The sequence below is a fragment of the Filicampus tigris genome, chromosome 5 (genome assembly GCF_054856515.1).
Source record: "Filicampus tigris isolate MCC_2025a chromosome 5, RoL_Ftig_1.0, whole genome shotgun sequence".
Taxonomy (NCBI): Eukaryota; Metazoa; Chordata; class Actinopteri; order Syngnathiformes; family Syngnathidae; genus Filicampus; species Filicampus tigris.
In genome coordinates this window covers 3,852,219-3,872,550 of record NC_141221.1, presented here as the reverse complement: position 1 = coordinate 3,872,550, position 20,332 = coordinate 3,852,219, and the positions used below count along the sequence as shown (strand labels likewise).

The following is a 20,332-nucleotide window of genomic DNA, read 5'->3' as shown; positions in this document are numbered from 1 at the left end:
TCCGCACTCTTGCTGCAGTCCCCAAAATGAGTTTCACCGTGGAGAGCCACTTTTTCGGCCCGAGCGGGCTCCGCAAAGCTCGGCCAGCCTCGGTGTCCTCCAGCGGCTTCCACTCCCAGCGCCGCCGCCTCGTCTACAGCCAACCGTCCTCCGGGGACAGTCCGGACGCCCTCAACGGGGACATGTCCCGCAGGAGCGAAAAGGAGATCCTGCAGGCGCTCAATGACCGCTTCGCCGGCTACATTGACAAGGTGCGCAGCCTGGAGATGCACAACCGCAACCTGGAGGCGGAAGCGGCGGCCCTGCGGCAGAGCCAGAGCGGTCGCACCTCAGTGGGGGAGTACTACGAGCGCGAGCTGGACGAGCTCCGGGAGCTCATGCGGCAACTTAGCAGGGAGAAGGGTCGCGCGGCCGTGGAGTACGAACGCCTGGAGGAGGACATCCAGCAGCTGCGGGCCCGACTGGAGGAGGAGGCGCGCAGCCGGGAGGAGCTGGACGCGGCCGCGCGGGCTATGAAGAAGTACGTGGACGAGTGCCAGCTGGTCCGAATGGAGCTGGACAGGAAGCAAAGCGCCCTGGACGAGGAGGCCGCCTTCCTCAAGAAGAACCACGAGGAAGAAGTGGCCGAGCTCCTCGCTCAGATTCACGGCGCGCAGGTGCTGCGGCAAGCCATTTGAGCATCAGTTCATTGCTACTAGTGCGCTCTTTGTTGTCACTAGCGCACTAGTTGAGCGACTACGGTGCACTGTCTTGCTGGTGACATTCTGTCGCACTACTACGACTACAGCGCACTAGTATAACTTTCCACCACTGCCTACTGTGTAACGTTTCAGTGCACTAGTTGAACACTTCGGCCGCGCGTGGAGGTGATGAAAGACTGTCTTAGTGATGTTTTTTCCCCCCATTACGTATCGCCTAATTCTAGTATGATTTCTCTACGCATTAGTAGAACGACTTACTACAGTGACGTTTTGCCTTCCATAACTGTATGACATTTCTTCACACTATAGGGCGTACTATAGTAGACCAAATGCCTTCCACTACAGTAATTGTGATACTTTTCCCACTTTTTTCTGACTTATCTGTGCACAACTGTCTTACGAGTGATGCTTTTCCACAATTGCCTTCCGCTACTCTTGTGACATTTCTGTACAATAGTAGAATGCCTAAGGCACACTGGTCGACTGACCAGAGCGCACTAGTAATTGCCTAGTGTCACCCTAAAATCTTGCACTAGTTGATAACTTGCATGCTACTAGTACTACTAGTGACATGATGGTGTGCTTCACTAGTACGAGTAAGACGCAGATGTTAACGAGAGCAGTTTTTTCACTAGTAACATCTAGTTGGTGTATCAGTGGGCCATAGTCGTTCTACTCGTGCGCTGAACTGTCTTACTAGTGAGGAGAAAGAGTGTACCGGTGCACTGAAAATTCAGCGCACTTGTGGGATTTCAAGTAAATGCTCATGCAGCTTTCCATTTTTAGATGACTTTTGACCTGCGTGACTCTTCCAAAGTGGACGTGACGGAAGCCTTACGGGAGATCCGGGCACAGCTCGACTGTCACGCAACCAAGAACGCCACACAAGCCGAAGACTGGTTCAAAGGTAACGCTGGTCCATAGCGAGTAAAAGTTCCCGAACATTCTTTCAAGGGATGTAACAGACGGGACAGTACTGAGGTGTCAAACTCATTTTCATCACGGGCCACATCAGTGCATTTGATTATTATATACAATATGTTGCTAACAGCAAATTTTGAAATCAGAAGTCTTGGAAATTTGTGGAAATCAAACGTTTAAGTACAACTTGAAACAAAATGTTTTTTATATTTATATTCCCCCAGAGATGGCTAAAAATGAGTGGATTAACTCTTATTCCACAAACGCAATATTTATCAGAATGCCTTGTTTCAACTAAAGGGCTTGCATAGAACATATTCTTGAAAAAAAGATGTTTGGATTGACTTGCTCTTTAAGTTGGTGTGGAAGGAAGCAAGGACAAGTGACCTTCATTCATCTCCTGACTAACTTGACTGAATGGTAAATGGTAAATGGGCTGTCACTTATGTAGCGCTTTTCTACCTTGGGTACTAACACGCACCAAGTGTCTGCATACACAGCCTGCACGAACATTATTCTTATTATTTGATATATGGGTGAAAATGAAACATTCAAGTCCTATAGCAGTATTTCGAGGAGTGTGCGTCAGGCGTAAGTATAAAGGCTTTATTTACAAGGCTTCCATCGTGTAGAAAGATGCATTCTGCGGATGTGTTTGCTGCAAAGCAAACACAGTTGGCAGTATGACCTTGTCTACTGTTTGTGATGTCGTGCTGACTGCAGCAGTGAGGCTCATTCATGCTTACAAGAGGGGAGCTGGGCAGGATGCTTGCTCAGATACATACTGTGCAGTAAATAGCAAAGTTACAACACACTAAAATGTTTAGTGTAGGATTTAGTGTGCATCGTGACGCAAGTAATCGTTGGTTTATACAGTTCGCGTGGAGCGTCTGACAGAGGCGGCCAGGTCCAACCAAGATGCCATCCGGGGGGCCCAAGATGAGATCGTGGAGTACCGTCGCCAGCTCCAGAGTCGCACCATCGAGTTGGAGACTCTCCGAGGAACCAAGGAGTCCCTGGAGAGGCAGCGTTTGGAGAGCGAGGAAAGACACCAGGACGACCTTGACTCCCTTCAGGCAGGACAATCGCAAACTCAGACATATCGCCAGAAGGAAACAAAAGACACGGGTATGTTGAATCTGTATGTCTTATCGTGTGTTCTTTCTGTAGGACACCATCAATCATCTGGACTCCGAGTTGAAAAACACAAAATGGGAGATGGCCAGCCAGCTAAAGGACTATCAGGAACTTCTGAATGTGAAGATGGCTCTGGACATTGAAATAGCGGCTTACCGGTTGGTGCCCTGATGTAATAATGCATGTTGATCGTGTCACTTCTCATGATAATCGAAGCTTCCATGTTGTCTCCAAAACCAGGAAGCTACTGGAGGGAGAAGAGAGTCGTCTAGTGCCAAGCCGCCCCTACTCCTACTTCGATAATAGACTTTCAGCACACCTAAAAGTGAAAGAAGATAAAGTGATTGTTCAAGAACAGACGGACGAGACCCAGGTCACAGAAGTGACAGAGGAGGCAGAAGACGAGGAAGAAGGCGAGGAGACGACAGAAGAGGACGGAGGCAAAAAGGAGGAGGAGGAAGAAAACAAAGGAGAGGCAAAGGAGGAGGACAAAAGAGAAGAAGAGGGTGAGCAAGAAGAGATTCCCAAATCGCCAGAGAAAGTCCCAAATTCTCCTCAGTCAAAATCTCCCTCCAAATCACCAGAGAAAGTTCCCAATTCTCCACAGCCTACACCTCTCCCAAAATCACCAGAGCCCAAATCACCACCAGCCAAATCTCCCATGGCCAAATCCCCTGCAAAGTCACCCGAATCCAAATCTCCCCAAAACAAATCCCCACGGTCTAAATCCCCCCCTCCGAAGACACCCGAACCTCCGGAGAAGGAGAAGGTCAAGACAGCCCCTGTTTCCAAAGATGACACCAAAGAGGAGAAAAAAGACAAGCCGGAGTCTGTTAAAGATGACAAGAGGGATCCATCAGTTAAAGACGAAAAGGTGGAACAGCCAGTAAAAGAGAAGGAGAACAAGGAGAAAGAAGCAGAGAATAAAAAGGAGAAGGACGACAAACCTGATGTCAAGAAAGACGGCCAAACAACTGAAGTGCCAAAGAAGGAAGAAACTCCAAAACCTGCTGAGAACAAAGCTCCGGCCTCCAAACCTAAAGAGGAGGCTCCTCCCACGGTTGAGGAGAAGCCCTCGGCTCCTAAACCGGCAAAGGCGGAGCCTGATAAGAAGCAGGAGGAGAAACCTACCCCTAAAGTTGAACCTGAAAAACCAGAAGAGAAAAAGGAGCCCAATAAAGGAGCTGCCGACGGAGGGAAGATGGAGAAGGTGGCGCAATCTCCTGGCAATGAGTCCAAAGACAGAAAGGAGGAGAAGGTCAATAAGTGAAGTAGAGTGGACTAAAAAAAAACAAACAAAAAAAAACTTTGAGAACAGGAAGGATGCTCCAGCATAAGCAATCTTTATTTTTATTGACCTACTTCCTATATACGCACCATTCATGCTATCACGTCTGTAGGCAACACGGTTTATCAATATGACAGCTGCCTATTCAATATTGAGTGCATTTACACCGTACCTACACTAGCCTTCAAGGACATATTCTAAGATGAACATAATGACCCAATATACTGTATACAAATATCTATATTATATTTGCTATGTTAGAAACATTAGTAAGACAAACTTGGATGCTTATGCACTTTAATGTTTCCTTCACAGGTGAGATGTCTCATTCTGGCCTGCGATGCTCTGACAATACTGACTGTGATATGTATCAAGCCGCTAAATTATGCAACGCAAAAGAAAAATAAAGAACGACATCAAAATTGTGTGGCTTAAGTCGGCAGGGGAAGCGATCGTGTCCGAACCTGATGTGAAGAATTTGTGAAAGGAAATATTAAGTCTGAATGGTAAATGCGGCATGACTTGCCTGCATTGCGGTGGAAGGAGAAGGGGTGGAGACACTGCACCCGTCCTCGCGGCCCGCAAACCTCACTCATGTATAAATGAGGAGCAGTGCAGCATAATGCCACGAGTCAATTCCCTATTCAGTTGCATATTTCCATCACTTGTTCCCCCCCTCTCTTTCATTGGTAATTATCCATTAATAGGAAAACAGCTTTGGTGTGTAAGTTAAAAATACATTTCTAGGTAATAGTCTTAAAAAAAACAAGACACCTGTAAAGCGGTAATATCAGTTCATGGATCAGCTTTTGGCACTGGAGACGAGCTGACATTCAAACCACGTGGTCAAGTGTACTTGAGTAAATTGTCCTGGATAACGTTTTGTAACTGCAATCGGTGGACACGGTGTGAGTGCATCACAGTGATGAATAATGAGTGAGCTCGTGTTCTATAAATAGAGCAAGAATGGGATGAAGAGAGAATGGGAAATTTGATCAATTTGGACATCACAGATGGGGACACATTTTTTTTTCAAGACAATAAGGTATCAGTTTATTTAGATTTTTTTTTTTTTTTTAAATGTCTACAGCTTGTCTAAAATGCTTCAAATAGCTGAGGATGAGTTAAAAATTGTAAGAGGAATGGTAAGTCAACTTTTAGCGATGACTGAAGAGGCCCAGAGGATGGTTGTATTTGAATGGCTTCAGACGATTTGGACCCCTGAGAGAAGAAAGGGGAAAAAAAAAAAAGAAAAGACCACAAGTCAGATACAAGTGGACGTCAAAGATTGGAACATTTTATTCTTTTAAGTACACACTTGACAGTACGCAGGCACATCTTTTCACGGGGGAACTCCCGTGGTCCTTCCACGCCATCATCCTGTTCTTCAGTCTCCAGGTAGACATCCAGACAGACACACAGGCGTGAAATCTGATTGGTCAAGAGCTGGTAGCCTGGACGTGGCCCCTGCAGTTCGTTTTTGAACACGTTCACCTCACTCTCCATGGCCTACACCCAAGAAACACGAGTCAGCTTCTTTTTTTTTTTTTTTTTTTTGTGTGTGTGTAGGGCACATTGGCAATGATTATAAAATGCTTTTACCCGAAGGTTGTCATCAGTGCGCCCGCTGCGCTCTCCCTTCCAGTTGAGAGAGAGTGAGAAGAGAGGAGAGATTTCTGGGTAACGGGGATTCAGCACTATTGCAGCCTGGAGACGAGCTACAAAAAACATTGTATGGATTGTTAAAGTTATATAAACGGGAAAACAGTATTTGAATGAAACAATAGAAATGCTGGTTACCTGTGCCTCTCTCGACAACTCCGGAGAAGTACATATCAGTCTCTTTTGCCAGACCAGCATCAGTCACATGACGTGTAAATGTCAGATCCTAGTAGAGAAGATTGATTGACATCAAGCATTCAGACACCTGGCCATAAAAGTAGAGAAACTGAAAATATGTATTAGTCCCCTTTTTGTGCAATCATCTAAAACTTCCTCATTCCAAATGTATTTGATGTGGGTTGAGGTTGAAGGCAGGGATCTACCAAACGAGTTTATGGGCTTCGCTTTGTGCACCAGAACTTTGGAACACAATAAAAAGATCCAATTTGTGTTGGTAAGATCACAAATTAACTCAATAAAAACCATACATCTTACTTACTAGGCATCATCCCAGTTATGCTGGACTTTGTATATAGCATGTACCTCAAAAGTTCCTAAAACTGATTAAAGCAGGTTTAAATGTATTTATTTGTCCATGTTGTGTGTGGGCAACCTTGAGCAGGTGTGCATACCATGTACTCCTCGTGGGTGATGGTGGTCCATTGAGCTAACCGGGAAATAATCTTGGCTGGAAAGAGGTGCAAACACTCACTGGTGACGGGGATGATGTTGTGCTCTGTGGAGAGAAGAACAACCTTAGCCACAATTGAACGGCTCTTCGTGAGGACCACTTCAAGTACACGGTCGATGGTAGCTTTACTTTACCTAAAGAGGCAAACTGCTTATGAAGAGCCAAGCGGGACAGGACCCGCCCCCTCAGGAGCTTCACGGTGTTCTCCATATGGCTAGCACTCAAAGAACTGCCCACAAGCACACCCTGGGGACACGAGCAATAATAAGACATAAACTCAATCAACCGCCGGGATAATTATCAAGTCACTTTTTAAGTATTGATTTATAATAGTTGAAAACAAAGACACACTTTATTGCACAATTACATGTTTACAGCAGGATAAAATTATAAGACAACAATCCCGAATATAGAACAAAGTGATTGGTGAAAAAAAATGAAAAAGGCAGTGGTGCATAAAATAGGAAAGAGAGAAAAAAAAAAACTGTCCACTGATTCTTCTGGACAATACCGGTAATACACAATAAAAAATGTGAAAAAGCCTGGTCCTGCATTGATATCCAAGACGTTGAACCCTAATATGCTCCCAGTGGACCTGGCAGCAGCCTCCCATAGGTCTATGAATGTATGTGAGCATATGGTGTAGATGCAGCACAGTCCATTTATCATAACCATTTACTTGGTCACCAGTAAGCAAGTAAAATATATTTTTTTTCAAAGATTTATTTTCCTGATTTAGTCTGTCACTGTGACATCCGTCCTTGCATGCCTGCAGATCACACATGCAGGCCTACAAGGAGAGATGTCCGAATGATGGCGCTAATAACGCTGACCCATAATCTGTACTACATGCAACCCAAACAATATCGGAAACGGCATATGCATACAGTACCTCTGAGGTGTCACTCGGAAAATGTAATCCTCCAAGATTCTGAACCCACTTGTAGGGATGACCCAGCTCCTCCACATAGTCAGCAAAAGAAACAATCCTGTGGACGTGTCGTGACATTTGTTGATTGTAACTTTATACCTTAAATGTTTTTGACATCTGGGTAGAACTGCCGTGGCCTCCTTACCCAACTTTATCAAACTGATAACGGTTGGCTGGATTGGGCGTTTCTCTTCCATGATCGTTGGAGTACAGACAGCTGAGAAGGGTCTCAGATTTGACCAGCTCGCTATAAATGGAGTGCTCATCATTAGCAGCGGACAGATGAAGGATTAAGTCTATACACGCTTGCACGTACCCTGCGCTGATGGCTGTGGTGAGGTCTGTGGATGCAGAAATCTTTGCTTTGACTGTCATGATGTTGAGATTTATCAGGTAGTAGAAGTAGAGATTGATGATGCTGCCATCTACAAAAGATAGATTGGCAATTAGTAGATCGCAAAGTCACCTTGAAACTGGGATTCATCCACTAGGTTGCTCCATTTGGACCTATTAGTGCGTCTGAGTGCCAAACGGCACGTGGTTGTGATGGAGCACAATGGAGTCACGATGACCCCCATGACGTAGCAAATGAGGCGTGAAGCTGTCAGAAGACAGCTGGTCAAAGAAAAAGCTGCAAGGGAGCTCAGCAGAGTTGGGCAAAGAGCGCTCACGAGAAAATGAAAACGCTGCAGAAGCACAAAGACGAGTGCACCTCTCTCCTCCCCTTTAGGGTAAGGAAAGCCTGCAATGCAGCTGGTTATATCATGTAGTCACCAGCAGGAGGAACACACAATTTACAGTCAGAAGTGTGATAAAGCACCACAATCAAATCTCACCTACATACTTTAGCAAGAACGTAACCTTGTGATTTAAGGTGTCATACAGCCACGGGATTCATCACTGAATGTGCAGGTGCTATTTCATGTAAGGCTCTGCATTTTAAGACGACAACAGTGGGAAATGAGTTACCTTTACACGTCAGGTCAAAAGAGAGGGACAGCGGGTGCCTCTTGAGCATCTCTCGTCTTTTGTCATCCAGCTGGCCGCCAGCAGTCGAACGTCTCCTCTTCTGTCAGGTGCCGAATAGAAAACACATTTATGTAACGCTTTAGCTGATTAGGCAACAGTGACAAAACATCTACTCGAACGGTAACCGATGATATAAAAGCTTCTCAGGTATTTAATTTGTAAAAGGAGCAGGCTGTAACTCACTAAATCACCATTCTATCCAAATGGGGTTAGGCTGAAGCTGCTAAGCCTTTCCTGACAATAAAAAAAACAAATAAAACTAGAATTCCTCAGCGGGCCCTCATTTTGTTCCAGGGAGCCATCAATATTCCTTCTCCCCCACCCATCTGTCCTCAGTGTGACAGATGGAGCTTCAGGGACACTTTGTGTGACAGCTGCGGGGACGCTGACGCATCTGAGGGATTGGCTGACCTCACCAACCTGTGTGTTTGTGTGCTTGTGTTTAAAATGAGCCGAGACTCACCGTTTTCTCTTGCTCCTCCTCTGCATCCGAGTCACTGTCATCATCTGCGTGACATAGGACGCGTGCATCAATAAAAGATGAGTGCAGTGTGTGCTTTCTTGTTATTGTTTGTGCGTATCTGCTACACGATGACAAGCTTATATGTATTCATGTGCTTACCCTGAGAGTCCTCTGGAGGTTTGGACATAGCCTTGGCCTCGTCCACATCTCCACTGATTGATACGCTCAGGTTCTTGTCTGAATGAAAGCATAAAATCACTCAGAATAGAACTTCAAACTCCTAGTATAGGTACTGATATAAAATGATGGGCTAGGACTGCACTGTGTGTGGCAAGCTTCCTCACCGCATGCTTGGCCGTAAGCATTGGCTTGGACAAAAAGGACATAGAGAGGTGGCGGCAGGTGCTGAGCAATCTCGGTGTGTTTCTGTGTCTGTTCAACAGGCACGGCAAGGTACTCTTGTACTGGGAGCGAGGCCTTTACAAAGGAGAGGGAGCAAAAATCACAATGACATTCCAGGAATACAAAAAAAAAAAAAAAATGCACCTACACAACTAAATGGACTGTTGCTGTTCCTCAAAATGAAAAATTTTCCTAATGTGTCAAATGCACAGATGTGGAACTTCTTCTCGATGTACTGAATTTTCTTCAAAATGCACAATCCTATGTAAGCATAAAATACTACATTTATCTATCCATGCATGTGATTTCCATTTAAACGATACATTTTGAAGTAGTTAATTCATTCATGAGGTTGCTGATGTAGGCTATTTGTGTAATAAAGGCTCAACTATTAAACTGGGGGGAGTAATTAGCTGCAAGTTATACCTGCATGATGGCATTCAGGCCAGGCTGCAAGCTCCTCAGGTGTTCCTTCTTGACCTCAATACTCTTCTGGATCTTCTCCTTGGTGGCCTGAGACTCTTTGTATGTCTCTGCCAACCTGCATCAATCATTGAATGCACTCTCTGTATGCTGTGCATAACTTTCGGGGCATTTTGCATTAACTAGGCGGTGACGGCCAAAAGTGTGAGTACCTTTTCCTCTGTTCAAGCTCCCAGTCTAATCTTGCCAGTGTGAGCTGGTGCGGATCATTTTTGGTGAGTTGTGGCCTGGAAATCTCCTGCGGTGCATCCTTGTAAAACTCCTCTTCGCTCACCAAGTCTATTTCTTCATGCTTAGACCTGAGACAACAACAAAGAGGCTAATTAAGTCACAATCCTCAAGACAAACGATCAAGAGATAAGCCAACATGCCATAGTAAGAATAACACTTCACTTTACTCTGAAATGAATTCAAGGTTAAGTAGACATTTCGCACTTACTTGAACTCCAAACATTTGCTGATTTCCTTCTGAAGATGCAGAACTTCATACAAAAGATTCTGCAACTGGAGGTGCAGCACATCCACTTTCTGCTTTGCCTGTCGGACAAAAACCGAGCGTTGACGTTTATGTTCATCAACACACTGCGTAACACTGATCGGCAATAATATGTGAATCAAAATGTGTACGCAAGTACTTCGATCATTGCGCTCACCTCATGGGTCTGGTCTCGGCCTCTTTTGAGCCGCATGTGAGCCAGACGATTGAGTTTCTTCAGAGTCATAAAGTGGTTACAGCTCTGCAAACGTTTCCGCTCAACCTCAGCACACTACAAGAAACATTGCCAGCCAATTAATACACACCGACAAATTTGTTAGAAAACCTCCAGTTTACTTCCAGAATCAATATTTTCCTCTACATACTATACAATAAAATACTCCCACAAATTCGGGCCATTAATTCCAAATTAGACTTGCCAAACACATTTTGGCCGTGGGCCACATCGTAGTTACGTTGTCCCTCCGAGGGACGTTATGACTCTGAACCCACATAAATGTATGACCGCCTTATAATATCACATCAAGGCCCGGGCCTTGGGTTTGGCACTGGTGGTTTATGCCGTGGGTCGCTAAAACATGGATGGTTGTAGTTTGGACACCCCAAATTTAAATCATGCAAACTTTTTTGGCCCCGCCTGCTAAAAGAATCAAAATTGAAAATCGTTTGGTATATGAATCGATATGTCCAACCGAAATTGGAACTGGAATCGCTCAAATTCAGGCAATGCCCAAACTAGCACTAGTTCTAAATTACAGAAATTTGTAATTGTATAACAAGGTCGTGTGATTCCTGTAGCTCTCAAAGCACAATTAACTGATGAAGTGAATGTGTGTCTCACCCCTTCCTTTGCCCCGCTGGCTTTGAGCTTCTGTATTTCACCCATCAGAGTGGCCAAACCTTCGCATGACTCTTTAAATTGGATGAAGTCCTCCTCGTGATCCCGGCCATCAAGCTCCACCTCCTCATTGTAGACACGTACTTCCTAGAAATATACAGGTGAGTAATTGAACGGATATCAAGTAACAAGTATCCACTATATACCTTGTGGAACTAGAGGAGTGAAAATTAATCAATTAATAGATAACTAATCAATTTCCAGATTAATTGACAACACATCAGAGATCAGATAACATTTTTTCCACAATTTGATTTAGTTTAGTTTTAGTTGATCAACTTATCTTAACCAAATTTTGCAGACATCTGGATCTTATACAACAAGTAAAAACTCCCCGCATTAACTGCGTATGTTAAGCAGTACATTTCTTTATTGTTCGACTATGAAAAAAAGAGATGTAATAATATAGTTGAGTTTTGATATTTTTTTTCACTGTAATCACGTAAATGCATGAGCGGCTAATACACGCCGAGTGCTTTGAGACCCCCGTAACCACATTTTCCTCACCAAGTTCACGATCACTAGCAAAACACAAGAAGAGGCCAAATAATATTAATATTATGTGTGGTAAGTTGCCAGCACTTTGAAACAAACACAAATAGAAATGTAGTGCAAAACGTTTCTGGGCGCTTTTCAGTTACCTGCTGATCTCCGTCACCTCTGCCTCGTTTCACCACCTCCGGAGGTCCTGCTTCGTTGCGAAGAACCTTCGCCTTTCGCTTCTTCAGTGCGTCTGAAGACATTTGTAAACTGGAAATGGTCGTCTAGTTTATGTTAGTCTGGGGAAACAAAAACATTTACTACCATGTGCCCCGATGGCTGGATAGATTTTCATGCTAACTGCTACGACCGCTAGGCTAGTTAGCTAGCACACTTTCAGCCGTAGGTAACGGCTTAATTGAGCCATATCCAATCTAAATAAATTAAACACCAATATATTATGTTGCACAGTTAAGACTTTACACACACCTACGTACCTTTATGGTGAGCAAAAAATGTAAATGAGAAATTCTCTGGACGATAAACGTTCCCGAAACTACGGAACAACGCGCCGGATACAGACGGAAGTCGTTCAGTGCTTAAAGTTAGCCAAATAGAAAAGAGCTGCCCTCGACTGCCACCTGCAGGAACGTTATTTACAGTAAGCGACAGTATGCACATATGAATAATTCCTACTTTATAGTCCTTTTAGGGTGACTTTTTAACATTAAATACAATTAATACATAAATATTAACAAATTAAATTTAGTCAGCACACTTGCACATATTCTTGCCAGTAAATCTGATCCTTGTGATTTGAAAACAAATTAAATTCCATAGCTTTTCATTTTTATGTCATTTGTCGCTATGACCACTTTACTTGGAGTGTGCAAAAACAAAGGGCTGCCTTACGGCTGTAGTATACATTCCGTTCTAAAACCAAGGCAACAGATTCATTTTTTTAAACAAAAAAATATTTATTTGAAATTCTACATACATTTAAAAAGTGTACAAACATTATTGTGATGCTATTTGATGAAGTCACAAAAAAAGACAACATTTACTGTACTTAGTCTTTACATCAAGGGTGCCCAAGTCCGGTCCTCGAGAGCCCTTATCCTGTTTTAGATCCTCCAACACAACTGATTCAAATGATCAGGATCATTATCAAGCTTCTGCATGATCAGGATCATTATCAAGCTTCTGCAAAGCCTGCTGATGAGCTGATCATTTGAATCAGGTATGTTGGGGGAGGGAGACATCTAAAACAGGCTGGATATGGGCTCTTGAGAACCGGACTTGGGCACCCCTGCTTTCCATAATGACCAATATTCAAAATCACTTCGCCATATCTATCAGACTCTGCAGAGATGTGGGAACCCAAGTCTTTTCTCCTTGCACAAATACCACCCCCCTGTCTATGTAGATGACAATACGCCCAAATGTATAAAGCTGTTTGCCCTCGTGTCGTTTGGCCACTATGGGCATAAACACAATGTTATTCTCCTCTGCCTTGGTCTGGATGAGATCTTTAAAGTTTGTGGGTACACTCGCGCTGGCACCCCTGTGAGCGACACTCTCAGCATCCCTGCGCTCTTGCATGGCTTCATAGTGGAAGTCCTTTCTTCTCTCCGTCTGAGTGAGATATGCAATGTTTTCTCTAGCACCTGGTTGCATGTACCCACCTGTGGGTACACATGAAGAACATGTTATAGTGAGTTGTGTCACACCATATCTGCACCTCTTTACATTGATGAAAGAAATGCTGACATGCACTCTTAGCGCTACGTCTTTCCTGAAACCCACCCATGCCTGAAGATACTGCACGGTTCATGATGTCCAGCGCTTCGTTGAACTTTTCTTTTATGAGTGTCTGTGACAACAAGACATCACTGAACATGGTCTTCCAACCGAGGTACCATTTGGTGATTTCCTCATAATTAGGACTGTTGCTCAACCACGAACACAGGACCTATCGTGAACAGACACAACAAAGTCAAACGAACTAATTACCGGTAGTTATGTTGCTCTGTTAGGTGTACAGATACTTTGAGTCTCAAAGTTCCTTACTTGGAGCCATTTTGGAAAGAAGTTTTTGTCCAGGAGGGAGACCAGACTAGATGGGGACAACATGCCCTCCCAGTCTATCACCCAATGAAAGGGTTCCATTTGCTGCTGGTGAGGGTTGATCACCAGCTCTTCCAGACACAGAGCTGTGTGTGTGTGTGGGGGGGGGAATAGACACACCCCAATGTCAGAAAATATAGAGGCTAAGAAGTTATAAATAAGAAGAGGAAATAGATTACCTAGTTTAGGGATGATGTTCTTCACCATGAAAGCCTCCCAAGCTCCTGGGCTAAAAACATCTTTCCACGGTTGCAGAATGAGACGTGCTGAGGCATCACTGGGGTGCCACCGCTGCAAAGCATTAGCTAGTTTGCTCCTGATGGGCGCGTAGAGAGGCTCGAGACGTGATTGGAGCAGAGGCAGCCAAGGGTGGATCCATGAGTGGATCGGCACCGTGTCTGTTAAGGGGTTCCACGCATCCACCTGTTCATCACAAAATAGGGTTTTCGGGTGGTGCACACACTCAAAGTCATATACCATATCATATACTAAGCGCCAAATCAAATTTTATTTGCACAACACTTTTCATACGTCAAAAATGCAACACAAAGTGCTGAACAGAAATAAAAAGAATCAACCGAAAGAAAAAACAAGCAATACACGGAAACCCGCCACTCGCATCACCACAACACAGGTTTGACACATATGAATGTGACTTGCCTCTCTCTGTAGCCGAGGCAAAACAAGCTGCTCGAGCAGGTAATCTGAGATCCAAAGTGGAAGAAGAGGAGACCACAGATCAAGACAGTCCACCATTGGCCCGACCATACGAGGCTGCCAGCTGGACACACAGGACCGCATCACTGGGATCCACACTTCCCACAGCAGCCTGGAACAACATACACGTGGAATAAAAACAGGTTCGACTTCAAGCTAAATCTATGAGCCTGTTCTATGTGTTTGTTTTTACCTGTGGTAAGGGTCCATGTTTGAATCTTGACCACTATTGATAAGGTTTCTCGATTCGAGAATTGCCCTCCACTTGCCGACCTCTTCCAGGCAATGAGAAGAGTCCTGAAACAAACAAAATCAAAGTCTGAGAGGGGCTAATTCAAAGTTACCGGGCTAATTCATAACGAGCGAGAGGAGTAAACATACCTTCAATGGATCCCAGGAAAAGAGTTTATCTTTGAGTAAGGGATGAACTACAGCTACGGCCAAGTCAGCCAAACCCATCGTCTTGTATTCTTCATAATACTCTGTCTGTAAAGTCTCAAAGATGCGGACGCATTCCTGAAGGAAGCACAATTAAGAGCATAATTTCAATAACAGAAAAATGAGGCAAAGCAAGGCAGCTTCATTGATATAGCGTATTTCATACATAAGCTAACTCAATGTGCTTCACATACGCTAGTTACAAAACAACATTTAAAGGCAAAATACACAAAGGCAAAATAATTTGAGACACTTAAAAGCAAAGTAGAGAAATAAAAAATAGTTTAATAAAATTACTGTAAGCGCATACAGCGCAAGAACAAGAATTTGGAAAATTGCTTAGAGAAATGCTCTAAAGGAGCTCAATCACAGGTATTGTTGTTTTGAGTAACAGTATTGACTTTAATTTAATCCCACTGGAAACATGAAGCATAAAGTGGACATTTATGGTGATAGTAGTAATTCAGCCACGGTTCAGATTGAGTCATTTTTTTACGCACGGTTACAATGTGATGTCATCGCTAGTGATGTCTCCATGAAATGAGATGGAAAAGCCTCGCCTCATAATTTGCCCCAAATACTGTATTTATTTCTACCTCCTACCTAATCGCTTCACTGTAGAAATGCCCCAACACGCTGGACCACATTTACTTCCGTAAACATATGTCATGTGTGACATCGTCTCTCTTGCGCATGCGGGTCACTTTGGCGACGAATGTATTCATACAGCAGACAAGACAGAGGTTGCATTTATAATGTAATATGAGCGCTTACACCAAAAAAAAATCACATTTAAAAAAAAAAATACGAATCCAGCATCAAGACCTGCGGTGTGAGCCTATTGATTTTGAGTTTTGCATAGTTGGTCATAAAAAAATAAATAAAGAATAATATACATGCAAAGAGGGTCCCTCCCCCGGTGCTGTCTCTCCGGAAGGAAAACGGTCCACCAAAGCCAGCACCGCTTCCATTCTGCAGATGGCATCTTGCTCTTCTTCCAACCTGGTCTGCAGTGCCTGAGACTCATGGCTCAGCGACACAACCACATCTTTTTCATGCTGCAGGCGTCTGGCTGACTACACAGTTGGATGTGAGACCATAAAACAGATGTTGGTGCAAGTATGTGATGGAGTACAAGACTGGTCATGGCTAGTAGACAGCAAACAATTTGCCCAATACTTTTTGGTGTTAAGTGTTTATCTGTAAGAAGTTTGGTTGTACCTGTAAAATGTCTTGTTCCGTAAGGTCAATCAAAAGTTGAAGGTTATGTTCAAGCTCAGGAAGCGCAAAGCCGGATCCCTTCTGATCGCGCATGGACGTGCCCGGCGGACCGTCTTCTGGCATGCTGTGCTTGTTGGACATCTGACTGTAACTGGAATATACCTTTTGCTCTCTTCCAGTCATATCAATTACCTACACATGAGAAGATATATCAGATGAAGGAAACTGAGGGGGAACGTTCCTGCAGACCGTCTTTACTTCCAATCTCAAGAGGCGGTTTTCTACATAGCATTCTGTTGCTATTACACCACGTCTTAACAAAAAAGGGATAATTACTTTACCTTGACTTGTGCTAGCTCTCCAGCAGACGCTCCTGTGCGGTGCCCAGCAAATTTGCCTTTAGCCTTCAGTTCCTCTACAGTTTTGTAGGAGTACTTGGGTTTCTTTCTTGCTCCAGTGGCTGCTGGATCTTTACGCCATTGTCCTAGTTCCTTCTGAAACTCCTAGAGAGAAAAAGGATTTAGAATGTCCCTATGTTGGATAATCTTTAACTTGCACAACTATTAAGAGTGTAAATCTGAATGCAAAGACCATTATGATGTTACCTTTTCCTCCTCCTCATCCGAGTCAACCACTGGAAAATCTTGAAGACTCTGTTGAGTTCGCTCATTGCCATAAGCACCCACAGCTCCTTTTCCTTTCCGAACTTTCGCCTCAATAGGATTGACAATACCTGAAGCATTAAAAAGACAAATAGTCAGAAACTGTAATTGAAATTGTACTCCCCCTAAAACAAAACAAAAAAAGTACCCGGTACTCATAATTCTGCACACCTTGCGCATTTTTGCCCAAGCCTCTGCCTGGTTGATAGCCCATTTTCTGCAGCAGTTTTTGACCTATTCCCTTGGTGTGTTTCTCCCAGGAACCAATTCCGTGTCCAGACTGTATACCCCCTGCAAACCTTTGAGACTGGTTTCCACGGAAATTACCCTAGGAAAAAAAAAAAAAATCCACAAATAATGTTATACCAGTGGTTCTCAACTGTTGTCACCCTGTGACCCGCATCTCCCTATTATTGGAAAGTCGTGACCCATTTGATAGATGTTAAGAACGATAAAGCATTTTCCTGTTTAAAAATAGCCTCTGGAAATACATGTACATTGAAACGCGGTTTCAAATGAGTCTGACATGCCGCCAAAAGTATATTGCTAGCTGTGATGTCCAGTTGCCACTATCCAAAAACTGAGCTGCACTGTATTTGTTTGTGCAACTAGTGACTAGAGCACAAGCGAGTAAGATTTACTGATGCTTAATCAATATTCTATGTTCTATGTAGGAACTTGGTATGCCTAAGTACTGTTCTGAAAAAAATCTGAATACAAATTACTGTAATTTTTTACTAGCTGTCCGCAACCCACTTAAAATGGTTCTGTGACCCACTTTTGGGTTCCGACCCACCAGTTAAGAATCACTGTACAATACAACCCTTTTAGAATATGCACATCAGTGAATACCAAACATTTCCCCAAACTGTAATTTACCTTTTGAAGCTTTTTAGTTGTTGGCACTCGAGGAGGCAGAGGTGCAGGAGCGTCATCATCAGAATTATCAGAGCCTTCTTCTTCATCTCTTTGCTGTTTCTCATCAGATGCAGTTTTTCTTAATCCCGCACTCACAAAGTTCACTGGCACAGTGTAGTCTTTAGATCTACAAAAACAAACACTTGGTTTTTTTGCCTACTTGGGATGATTATGGTGGGTTGATGTGGCTCAACATGGAAACAAAACCATGGCTTACCTCTTGCCTCCAAAACTGGGTCTCGCATCCTCGTCAGAGTCCCCTTCTGCCCAGATGCCATAAGTCATTTGCTCCTTTGTCTGTCTGTGTCTGCGGCGATCTGGGTTGAACTCATTGGCCAAATCCCAATCAGTGATCTCAAAGCTTTCAATCTCTACGCCATCCTCCTCTGCGCTCCTCCGTCCGTACAGGTGTGACATTGACATTCTAGAAAGAATTATCAAAACATACACAGCCATTTAAAAGACATCAAGATTGCAAAGGTTACACGTTTTGAAAGTATGTCCGTGGACATCTATTACATCCATATCCAAAATAACGTATCATTTATCGTTTGAATTAGAGATGGTAAAAATCAAGAATCTCGTATCTATCTGAATTGTTTATAATTACTAACAATAGACGACATGAGTCACCTGCATACAAATAAAACATTGTACGTGAAAAAGAAATATTTAGCACCAGCGTTTTTTTATGTATCGGTAAATAAAACGTAAAAACCGATATATATTGACTTTGAATTCATCAAATGTATTACCTATAACTTTAAAGAGTAGATTAACATATTCTTTCGTATAGCAGTAAATAAGGTTCGATAGCTAACGTTAACTAGCTTCTTTACCGCACACGGGAACAGGTCAAATACTTCCGGGAGAAAAAGTACTTCCGGTGATGCCCAACGGCTTTTAAAAATAAAACGCAGTCGTAATTCATGAAAGACAAAAGACTGCCCAAAAGGTTTTGCTTTCCATTACAGGTAATAAAAAGGTAATTAATAAATATAATTAGCTACCGGGTAGGACATTACTCCGGAAGTAGAAAACTGGTGTCACATAAAAATATTCCCTTGCCCACGCACGTTCTAAGCGAATAGGCATTTATTCGTTTCATATTTATATTCGGATAAAATTAATCTTGATGTCCGACACAGGCGGTGAATGGCAGGTGCAACGTCGACGAAAAGGCGCATCCAGAAATTTGAAGTCATTACAAATGTCGCCAGTACACTGCAATGAGCCACTGGATGTTGGGAAAACTCTTAAAAGGATCAAAGAAACCATGTAAGATTGATTCATAGAGTGAAACCGAACAGAAGATGCTTCATTAAAATTGTTTCAGACTTATATGCTCACGTTGTTATTTTTCTGCAGGGCTGAAATGAGATGCGAAGGATTTTGGAAACAATGGAAAGGTGAGTCCCTAGAATAAAGAAAATAGTTATGTTTCAATAATAGTTCGACGAAGAAGACGAAACAACAGAATAGAGTGACCATTGTTGTCTCCAATGGTGTCGCCACACTTCTCTCCAGAGCAGATGCTGGCAGCAGTGTCATTTAACCAAAAAGACAAGGAGGTTTCTTCAGGCCAGCTGCAAGAGAGTTTAGATGCCAAAATATTTCCACTTGAGTGTGTGTGTTATGGCCTGGGCACCTTTTCTTCATGCGTGTCTGCTCGTTACCAGCTCGCTATAATGCTCCTGCTCCTGGATGCAGCAAAGGTGAAAATATAAATTGATGTTGTCAGCCATGTAATGTCAATGTCATGTCATGTGTTGTCATGTCCAAACATACTAACCTATATGAATGTGCCTCTCCTAGATTCCATTTAAAGGCTGTCTTGTTTTTGATCCTGCTTTTTCCCCTGGAGAAAAAGATGTACTCCGGGAGTTGGGTCTGACTGTACTCACAGACAATGAGGCCAGTATATTTAGGCACTTATAATTGTGTATAGTTATTATTAACTTTTAATTTTTCACCGTATGACATGCAGGAGGGGAAGCGACTGGCAACCAAACCCACACTCTTTTATCTCATGCATTGTGGGAAAGCCCTGTACAACAACCTCCTGTGGAAGAACTGGAGTCCAAAATATCTGCCGCTCGTGGTGATAATTGGAAACAGCTTCAGTGGCATGAGAGAAAGGTTAGGTTTATACACGATTTGTTGGATTGGAAAGGATTTAATATATTTACTTGTTCCCCCCCCCCCCCACCACCACGGGACAGAATGATTGACAGAGAGTTCAAGCGGGACTACAGCTACATCAGCCAAGCAGTGACTATGTGTGAGGAGAGACAACTGACCTGTCCATCTCATCTGACTGACGTCTTCAGTGACACTGCACTCATGACCTTTAATTCTAGCAAACTAAACACTCTCAATCAGTCTACCTGGACAGCGCCACCTGAACCACACTATCAGTACTGTTCTGATTTGGAAATAATACTAAGAGAATCTCAAAGTGGAGAAAGGACATGAACTACTTACTGTATTCACCTACATTGATCAGTCTCATCCTAAAGGGCTGGGATGTGGTGTTGCTTCTTTCTGCTGGAAGGACATTACAACTAACACCATTTCCAGCTGTCCACCTTCTTGCTTGGAATGAAAACCTCAACCTGTTATTAAATATATTATTTTGAAAAGCACTATCGTATTGTGATTCCTGGA

At 43.3% G+C, this 20,332-nt stretch overlaps 4 protein-coding genes across 7 annotated transcripts; 2 read left to right on the top strand and 2 right to left on the bottom strand.

Annotated features, from left to right (window-relative positions):
• On the top strand, positions 1–4,469 carry LOC147146947 (neurofilament heavy polypeptide-like). Its single transcript, XM_086031829.1, has 5 exons — positions 1–656; positions 1,488–1,608; positions 2,499–2,698; positions 2,793–2,917; positions 3,000–4,469. Exons 1-5 carry the CDS (start codon positions 27–29, stop codon positions 4,027–4,029), a joined length of 2,106 nt encoding a protein of 701 aa, XP_085887955.1. The 5' UTR covers positions 1–26; the 3' UTR covers positions 4,030–4,469.
• Positions 4,470–5,095: 626 nt separating this feature from the next.
• Positions 5,096–12,223, bottom strand: thoc5 (THO complex 5). The gene is made up of 20 exons (XM_086032069.1): positions 12,080–12,223; positions 11,744–11,881; positions 11,046–11,189; positions 10,362–10,475; positions 10,148–10,245; positions 9,861–10,007; positions 9,652–9,766; positions 9,168–9,300; positions 8,983–9,060; positions 8,824–8,867; positions 8,301–8,400; positions 7,648–7,756; positions 7,477–7,578; positions 7,293–7,389; positions 6,535–6,646; positions 6,342–6,445; positions 5,848–5,935; positions 5,650–5,765; positions 5,366–5,556; positions 5,096–5,268 (listed from the first exon to the last, which is right to left on the bottom strand). The coding sequence occupies exons 2-20, from the start codon at positions 11,843–11,845 to the stop codon at positions 5,205–5,207; spliced, it is 2,058 nt and encodes a 685-aa protein (XP_085888195.1). The 5' UTR covers positions 11,846–11,881; positions 12,080–12,223; the 3' UTR covers positions 5,096–5,204.
• Positions 12,224–12,538: 315 nt separating this feature from the next.
• On the bottom strand, positions 12,539–18,653 carry tfip11 (tuftelin interacting protein 11). 2 transcript variants are annotated; one of them, XM_086031733.1, is made up of 15 exons: positions 18,505–18,653; positions 17,883–18,089; positions 17,627–17,792; positions 16,919–17,075; positions 16,691–16,818; positions 16,427–16,588; positions 16,086–16,277; positions 15,761–15,940; positions 14,808–14,942; positions 14,620–14,723; positions 14,370–14,538; positions 13,889–14,132; positions 13,653–13,795; positions 13,389–13,554; positions 12,539–13,267 (listed from the first exon to the last, which is right to left on the bottom strand). In XM_086031733.1, the coding sequence occupies exons 1-15, from the start codon at positions 18,594–18,596 to the stop codon at positions 12,921–12,923; spliced, it is 2,592 nt and encodes an 863-aa protein (XP_085887859.1). In that variant the 5' UTR covers positions 18,597–18,653; the 3' UTR covers positions 12,539–12,920. The 2 variants fall into 2 exon arrangements, with proteins under 2 accessions (XP_085887859.1, XP_085887860.1); XM_086031734.1 differs by having other exon boundaries at positions 18,421–18,569.
• On the top strand, positions 18,546–20,310 carry srrd (SRR1 domain containing). Of its 3 annotated transcripts, none has more exons than XM_086031737.1 (7): positions 18,546–18,639; positions 18,814–18,943; positions 19,034–19,074; positions 19,193–19,380; positions 19,481–19,579; positions 19,653–19,804; positions 19,888–20,310. In XM_086031737.1, the coding sequence occupies exons 2-7, from the start codon at positions 18,876–18,878 to the stop codon at positions 20,138–20,140; spliced, it is 801 nt and encodes a 266-aa protein (XP_085887863.1). In that variant the 5' UTR covers positions 18,546–18,639; positions 18,814–18,875; the 3' UTR covers positions 20,141–20,310. The 3 variants fall into 3 exon arrangements, with proteins under 3 accessions (XP_085887863.1, XP_085887862.1, XP_085887861.1); XM_086031736.1 differs by having other exon boundaries at positions 18,571–18,650; XM_086031735.1 differs by lacking the exon at positions 18,546–18,639 and having other exon boundaries at positions 18,699–18,943.
• The last annotated feature ends 22 nt before the right edge of the window (positions 20,311–20,332 follow it).

Excerpts from the sequence above, each read along its gene's own strand:
- LOC147146947 (XM_086031829.1), top strand. The coding sequence starts at position 27 with ATGAGTTTCACCGTGGAGAGCCACTTTTTCGGCCCGAGCGGGCTCCGC. Across the intron at positions 657-1,487 it reads CTCAGATTCACGGCGCGCAG|ATGACTTTTGACCTGCGTGA; the intron begins GTGCTGCGGCAA and ends TTCCATTTTTAG. Across the intron at positions 2,918-2,999 it reads ATTGAAATAGCGGCTTACCG|GAAGCTACTGGAGGGAGAAG; the intron begins GTTGGTGCCCTG and ends CTCCAAAACCAG.
- thoc5 (XM_086032069.1), bottom strand. The coding sequence starts at position 11,845 with ATGTCTTCAGACGCACTGAAGAAGCGAAAGGCGAAGGTTCTTCGCAAC. Across the intron at positions 7,390-7,476 it reads TATCAGTTTGATAAAGTTGG|GATTGTTTCTTTTGCTGACT; the intron begins GTAAGGAGGCCA and ends ACACGTCCACAG. Across the intron at positions 5,557-5,649 it reads GCACTGATGACAACCTTCGG|GCCATGGAGAGTGAGGTGAA; the intron begins GTAAAAGCATTT and ends TCTTGGGTGTAG.
- tfip11 (XM_086031733.1), bottom strand. The coding sequence starts at position 18,596 with ATGAATTACGACTGCGTTTTATTTTTAAAAGCCGTTGGGCATCACCGG. Across the intron at positions 14,539-14,619 it reads AACATGGACCCTTACCACAG|GCTGCTGTGGGAAGTGTGGA; the intron begins GTAAAAACAAAC and ends ATGTTGTTCCAG. Across the intron at positions 13,555-13,652 it reads TCTTTCCAAAATGGCTCCAA|GTCCTGTGTTCGTGGTTGAG; the intron begins GTAAGGAACTTT and ends TGTTCACGATAG.
- srrd (XM_086031735.1), top strand. The coding sequence starts at position 18,801 with ATGTCCGACACAGGCGGTGAATGGCAGGTGCAACGTCGACGAAAAGGC. Across the intron at positions 19,381-19,480 it reads TGCTCCTGGATGCAGCAAAG|ATTCCATTTAAAGGCTGTCT; the intron begins GTGAAAATATAA and ends TGCCTCTCCTAG. Across the intron at positions 19,580-19,652 it reads CTGTACTCACAGACAATGAG|GAGGGGAAGCGACTGGCAAC; the intron begins GCCAGTATATTT and ends TATGACATGCAG.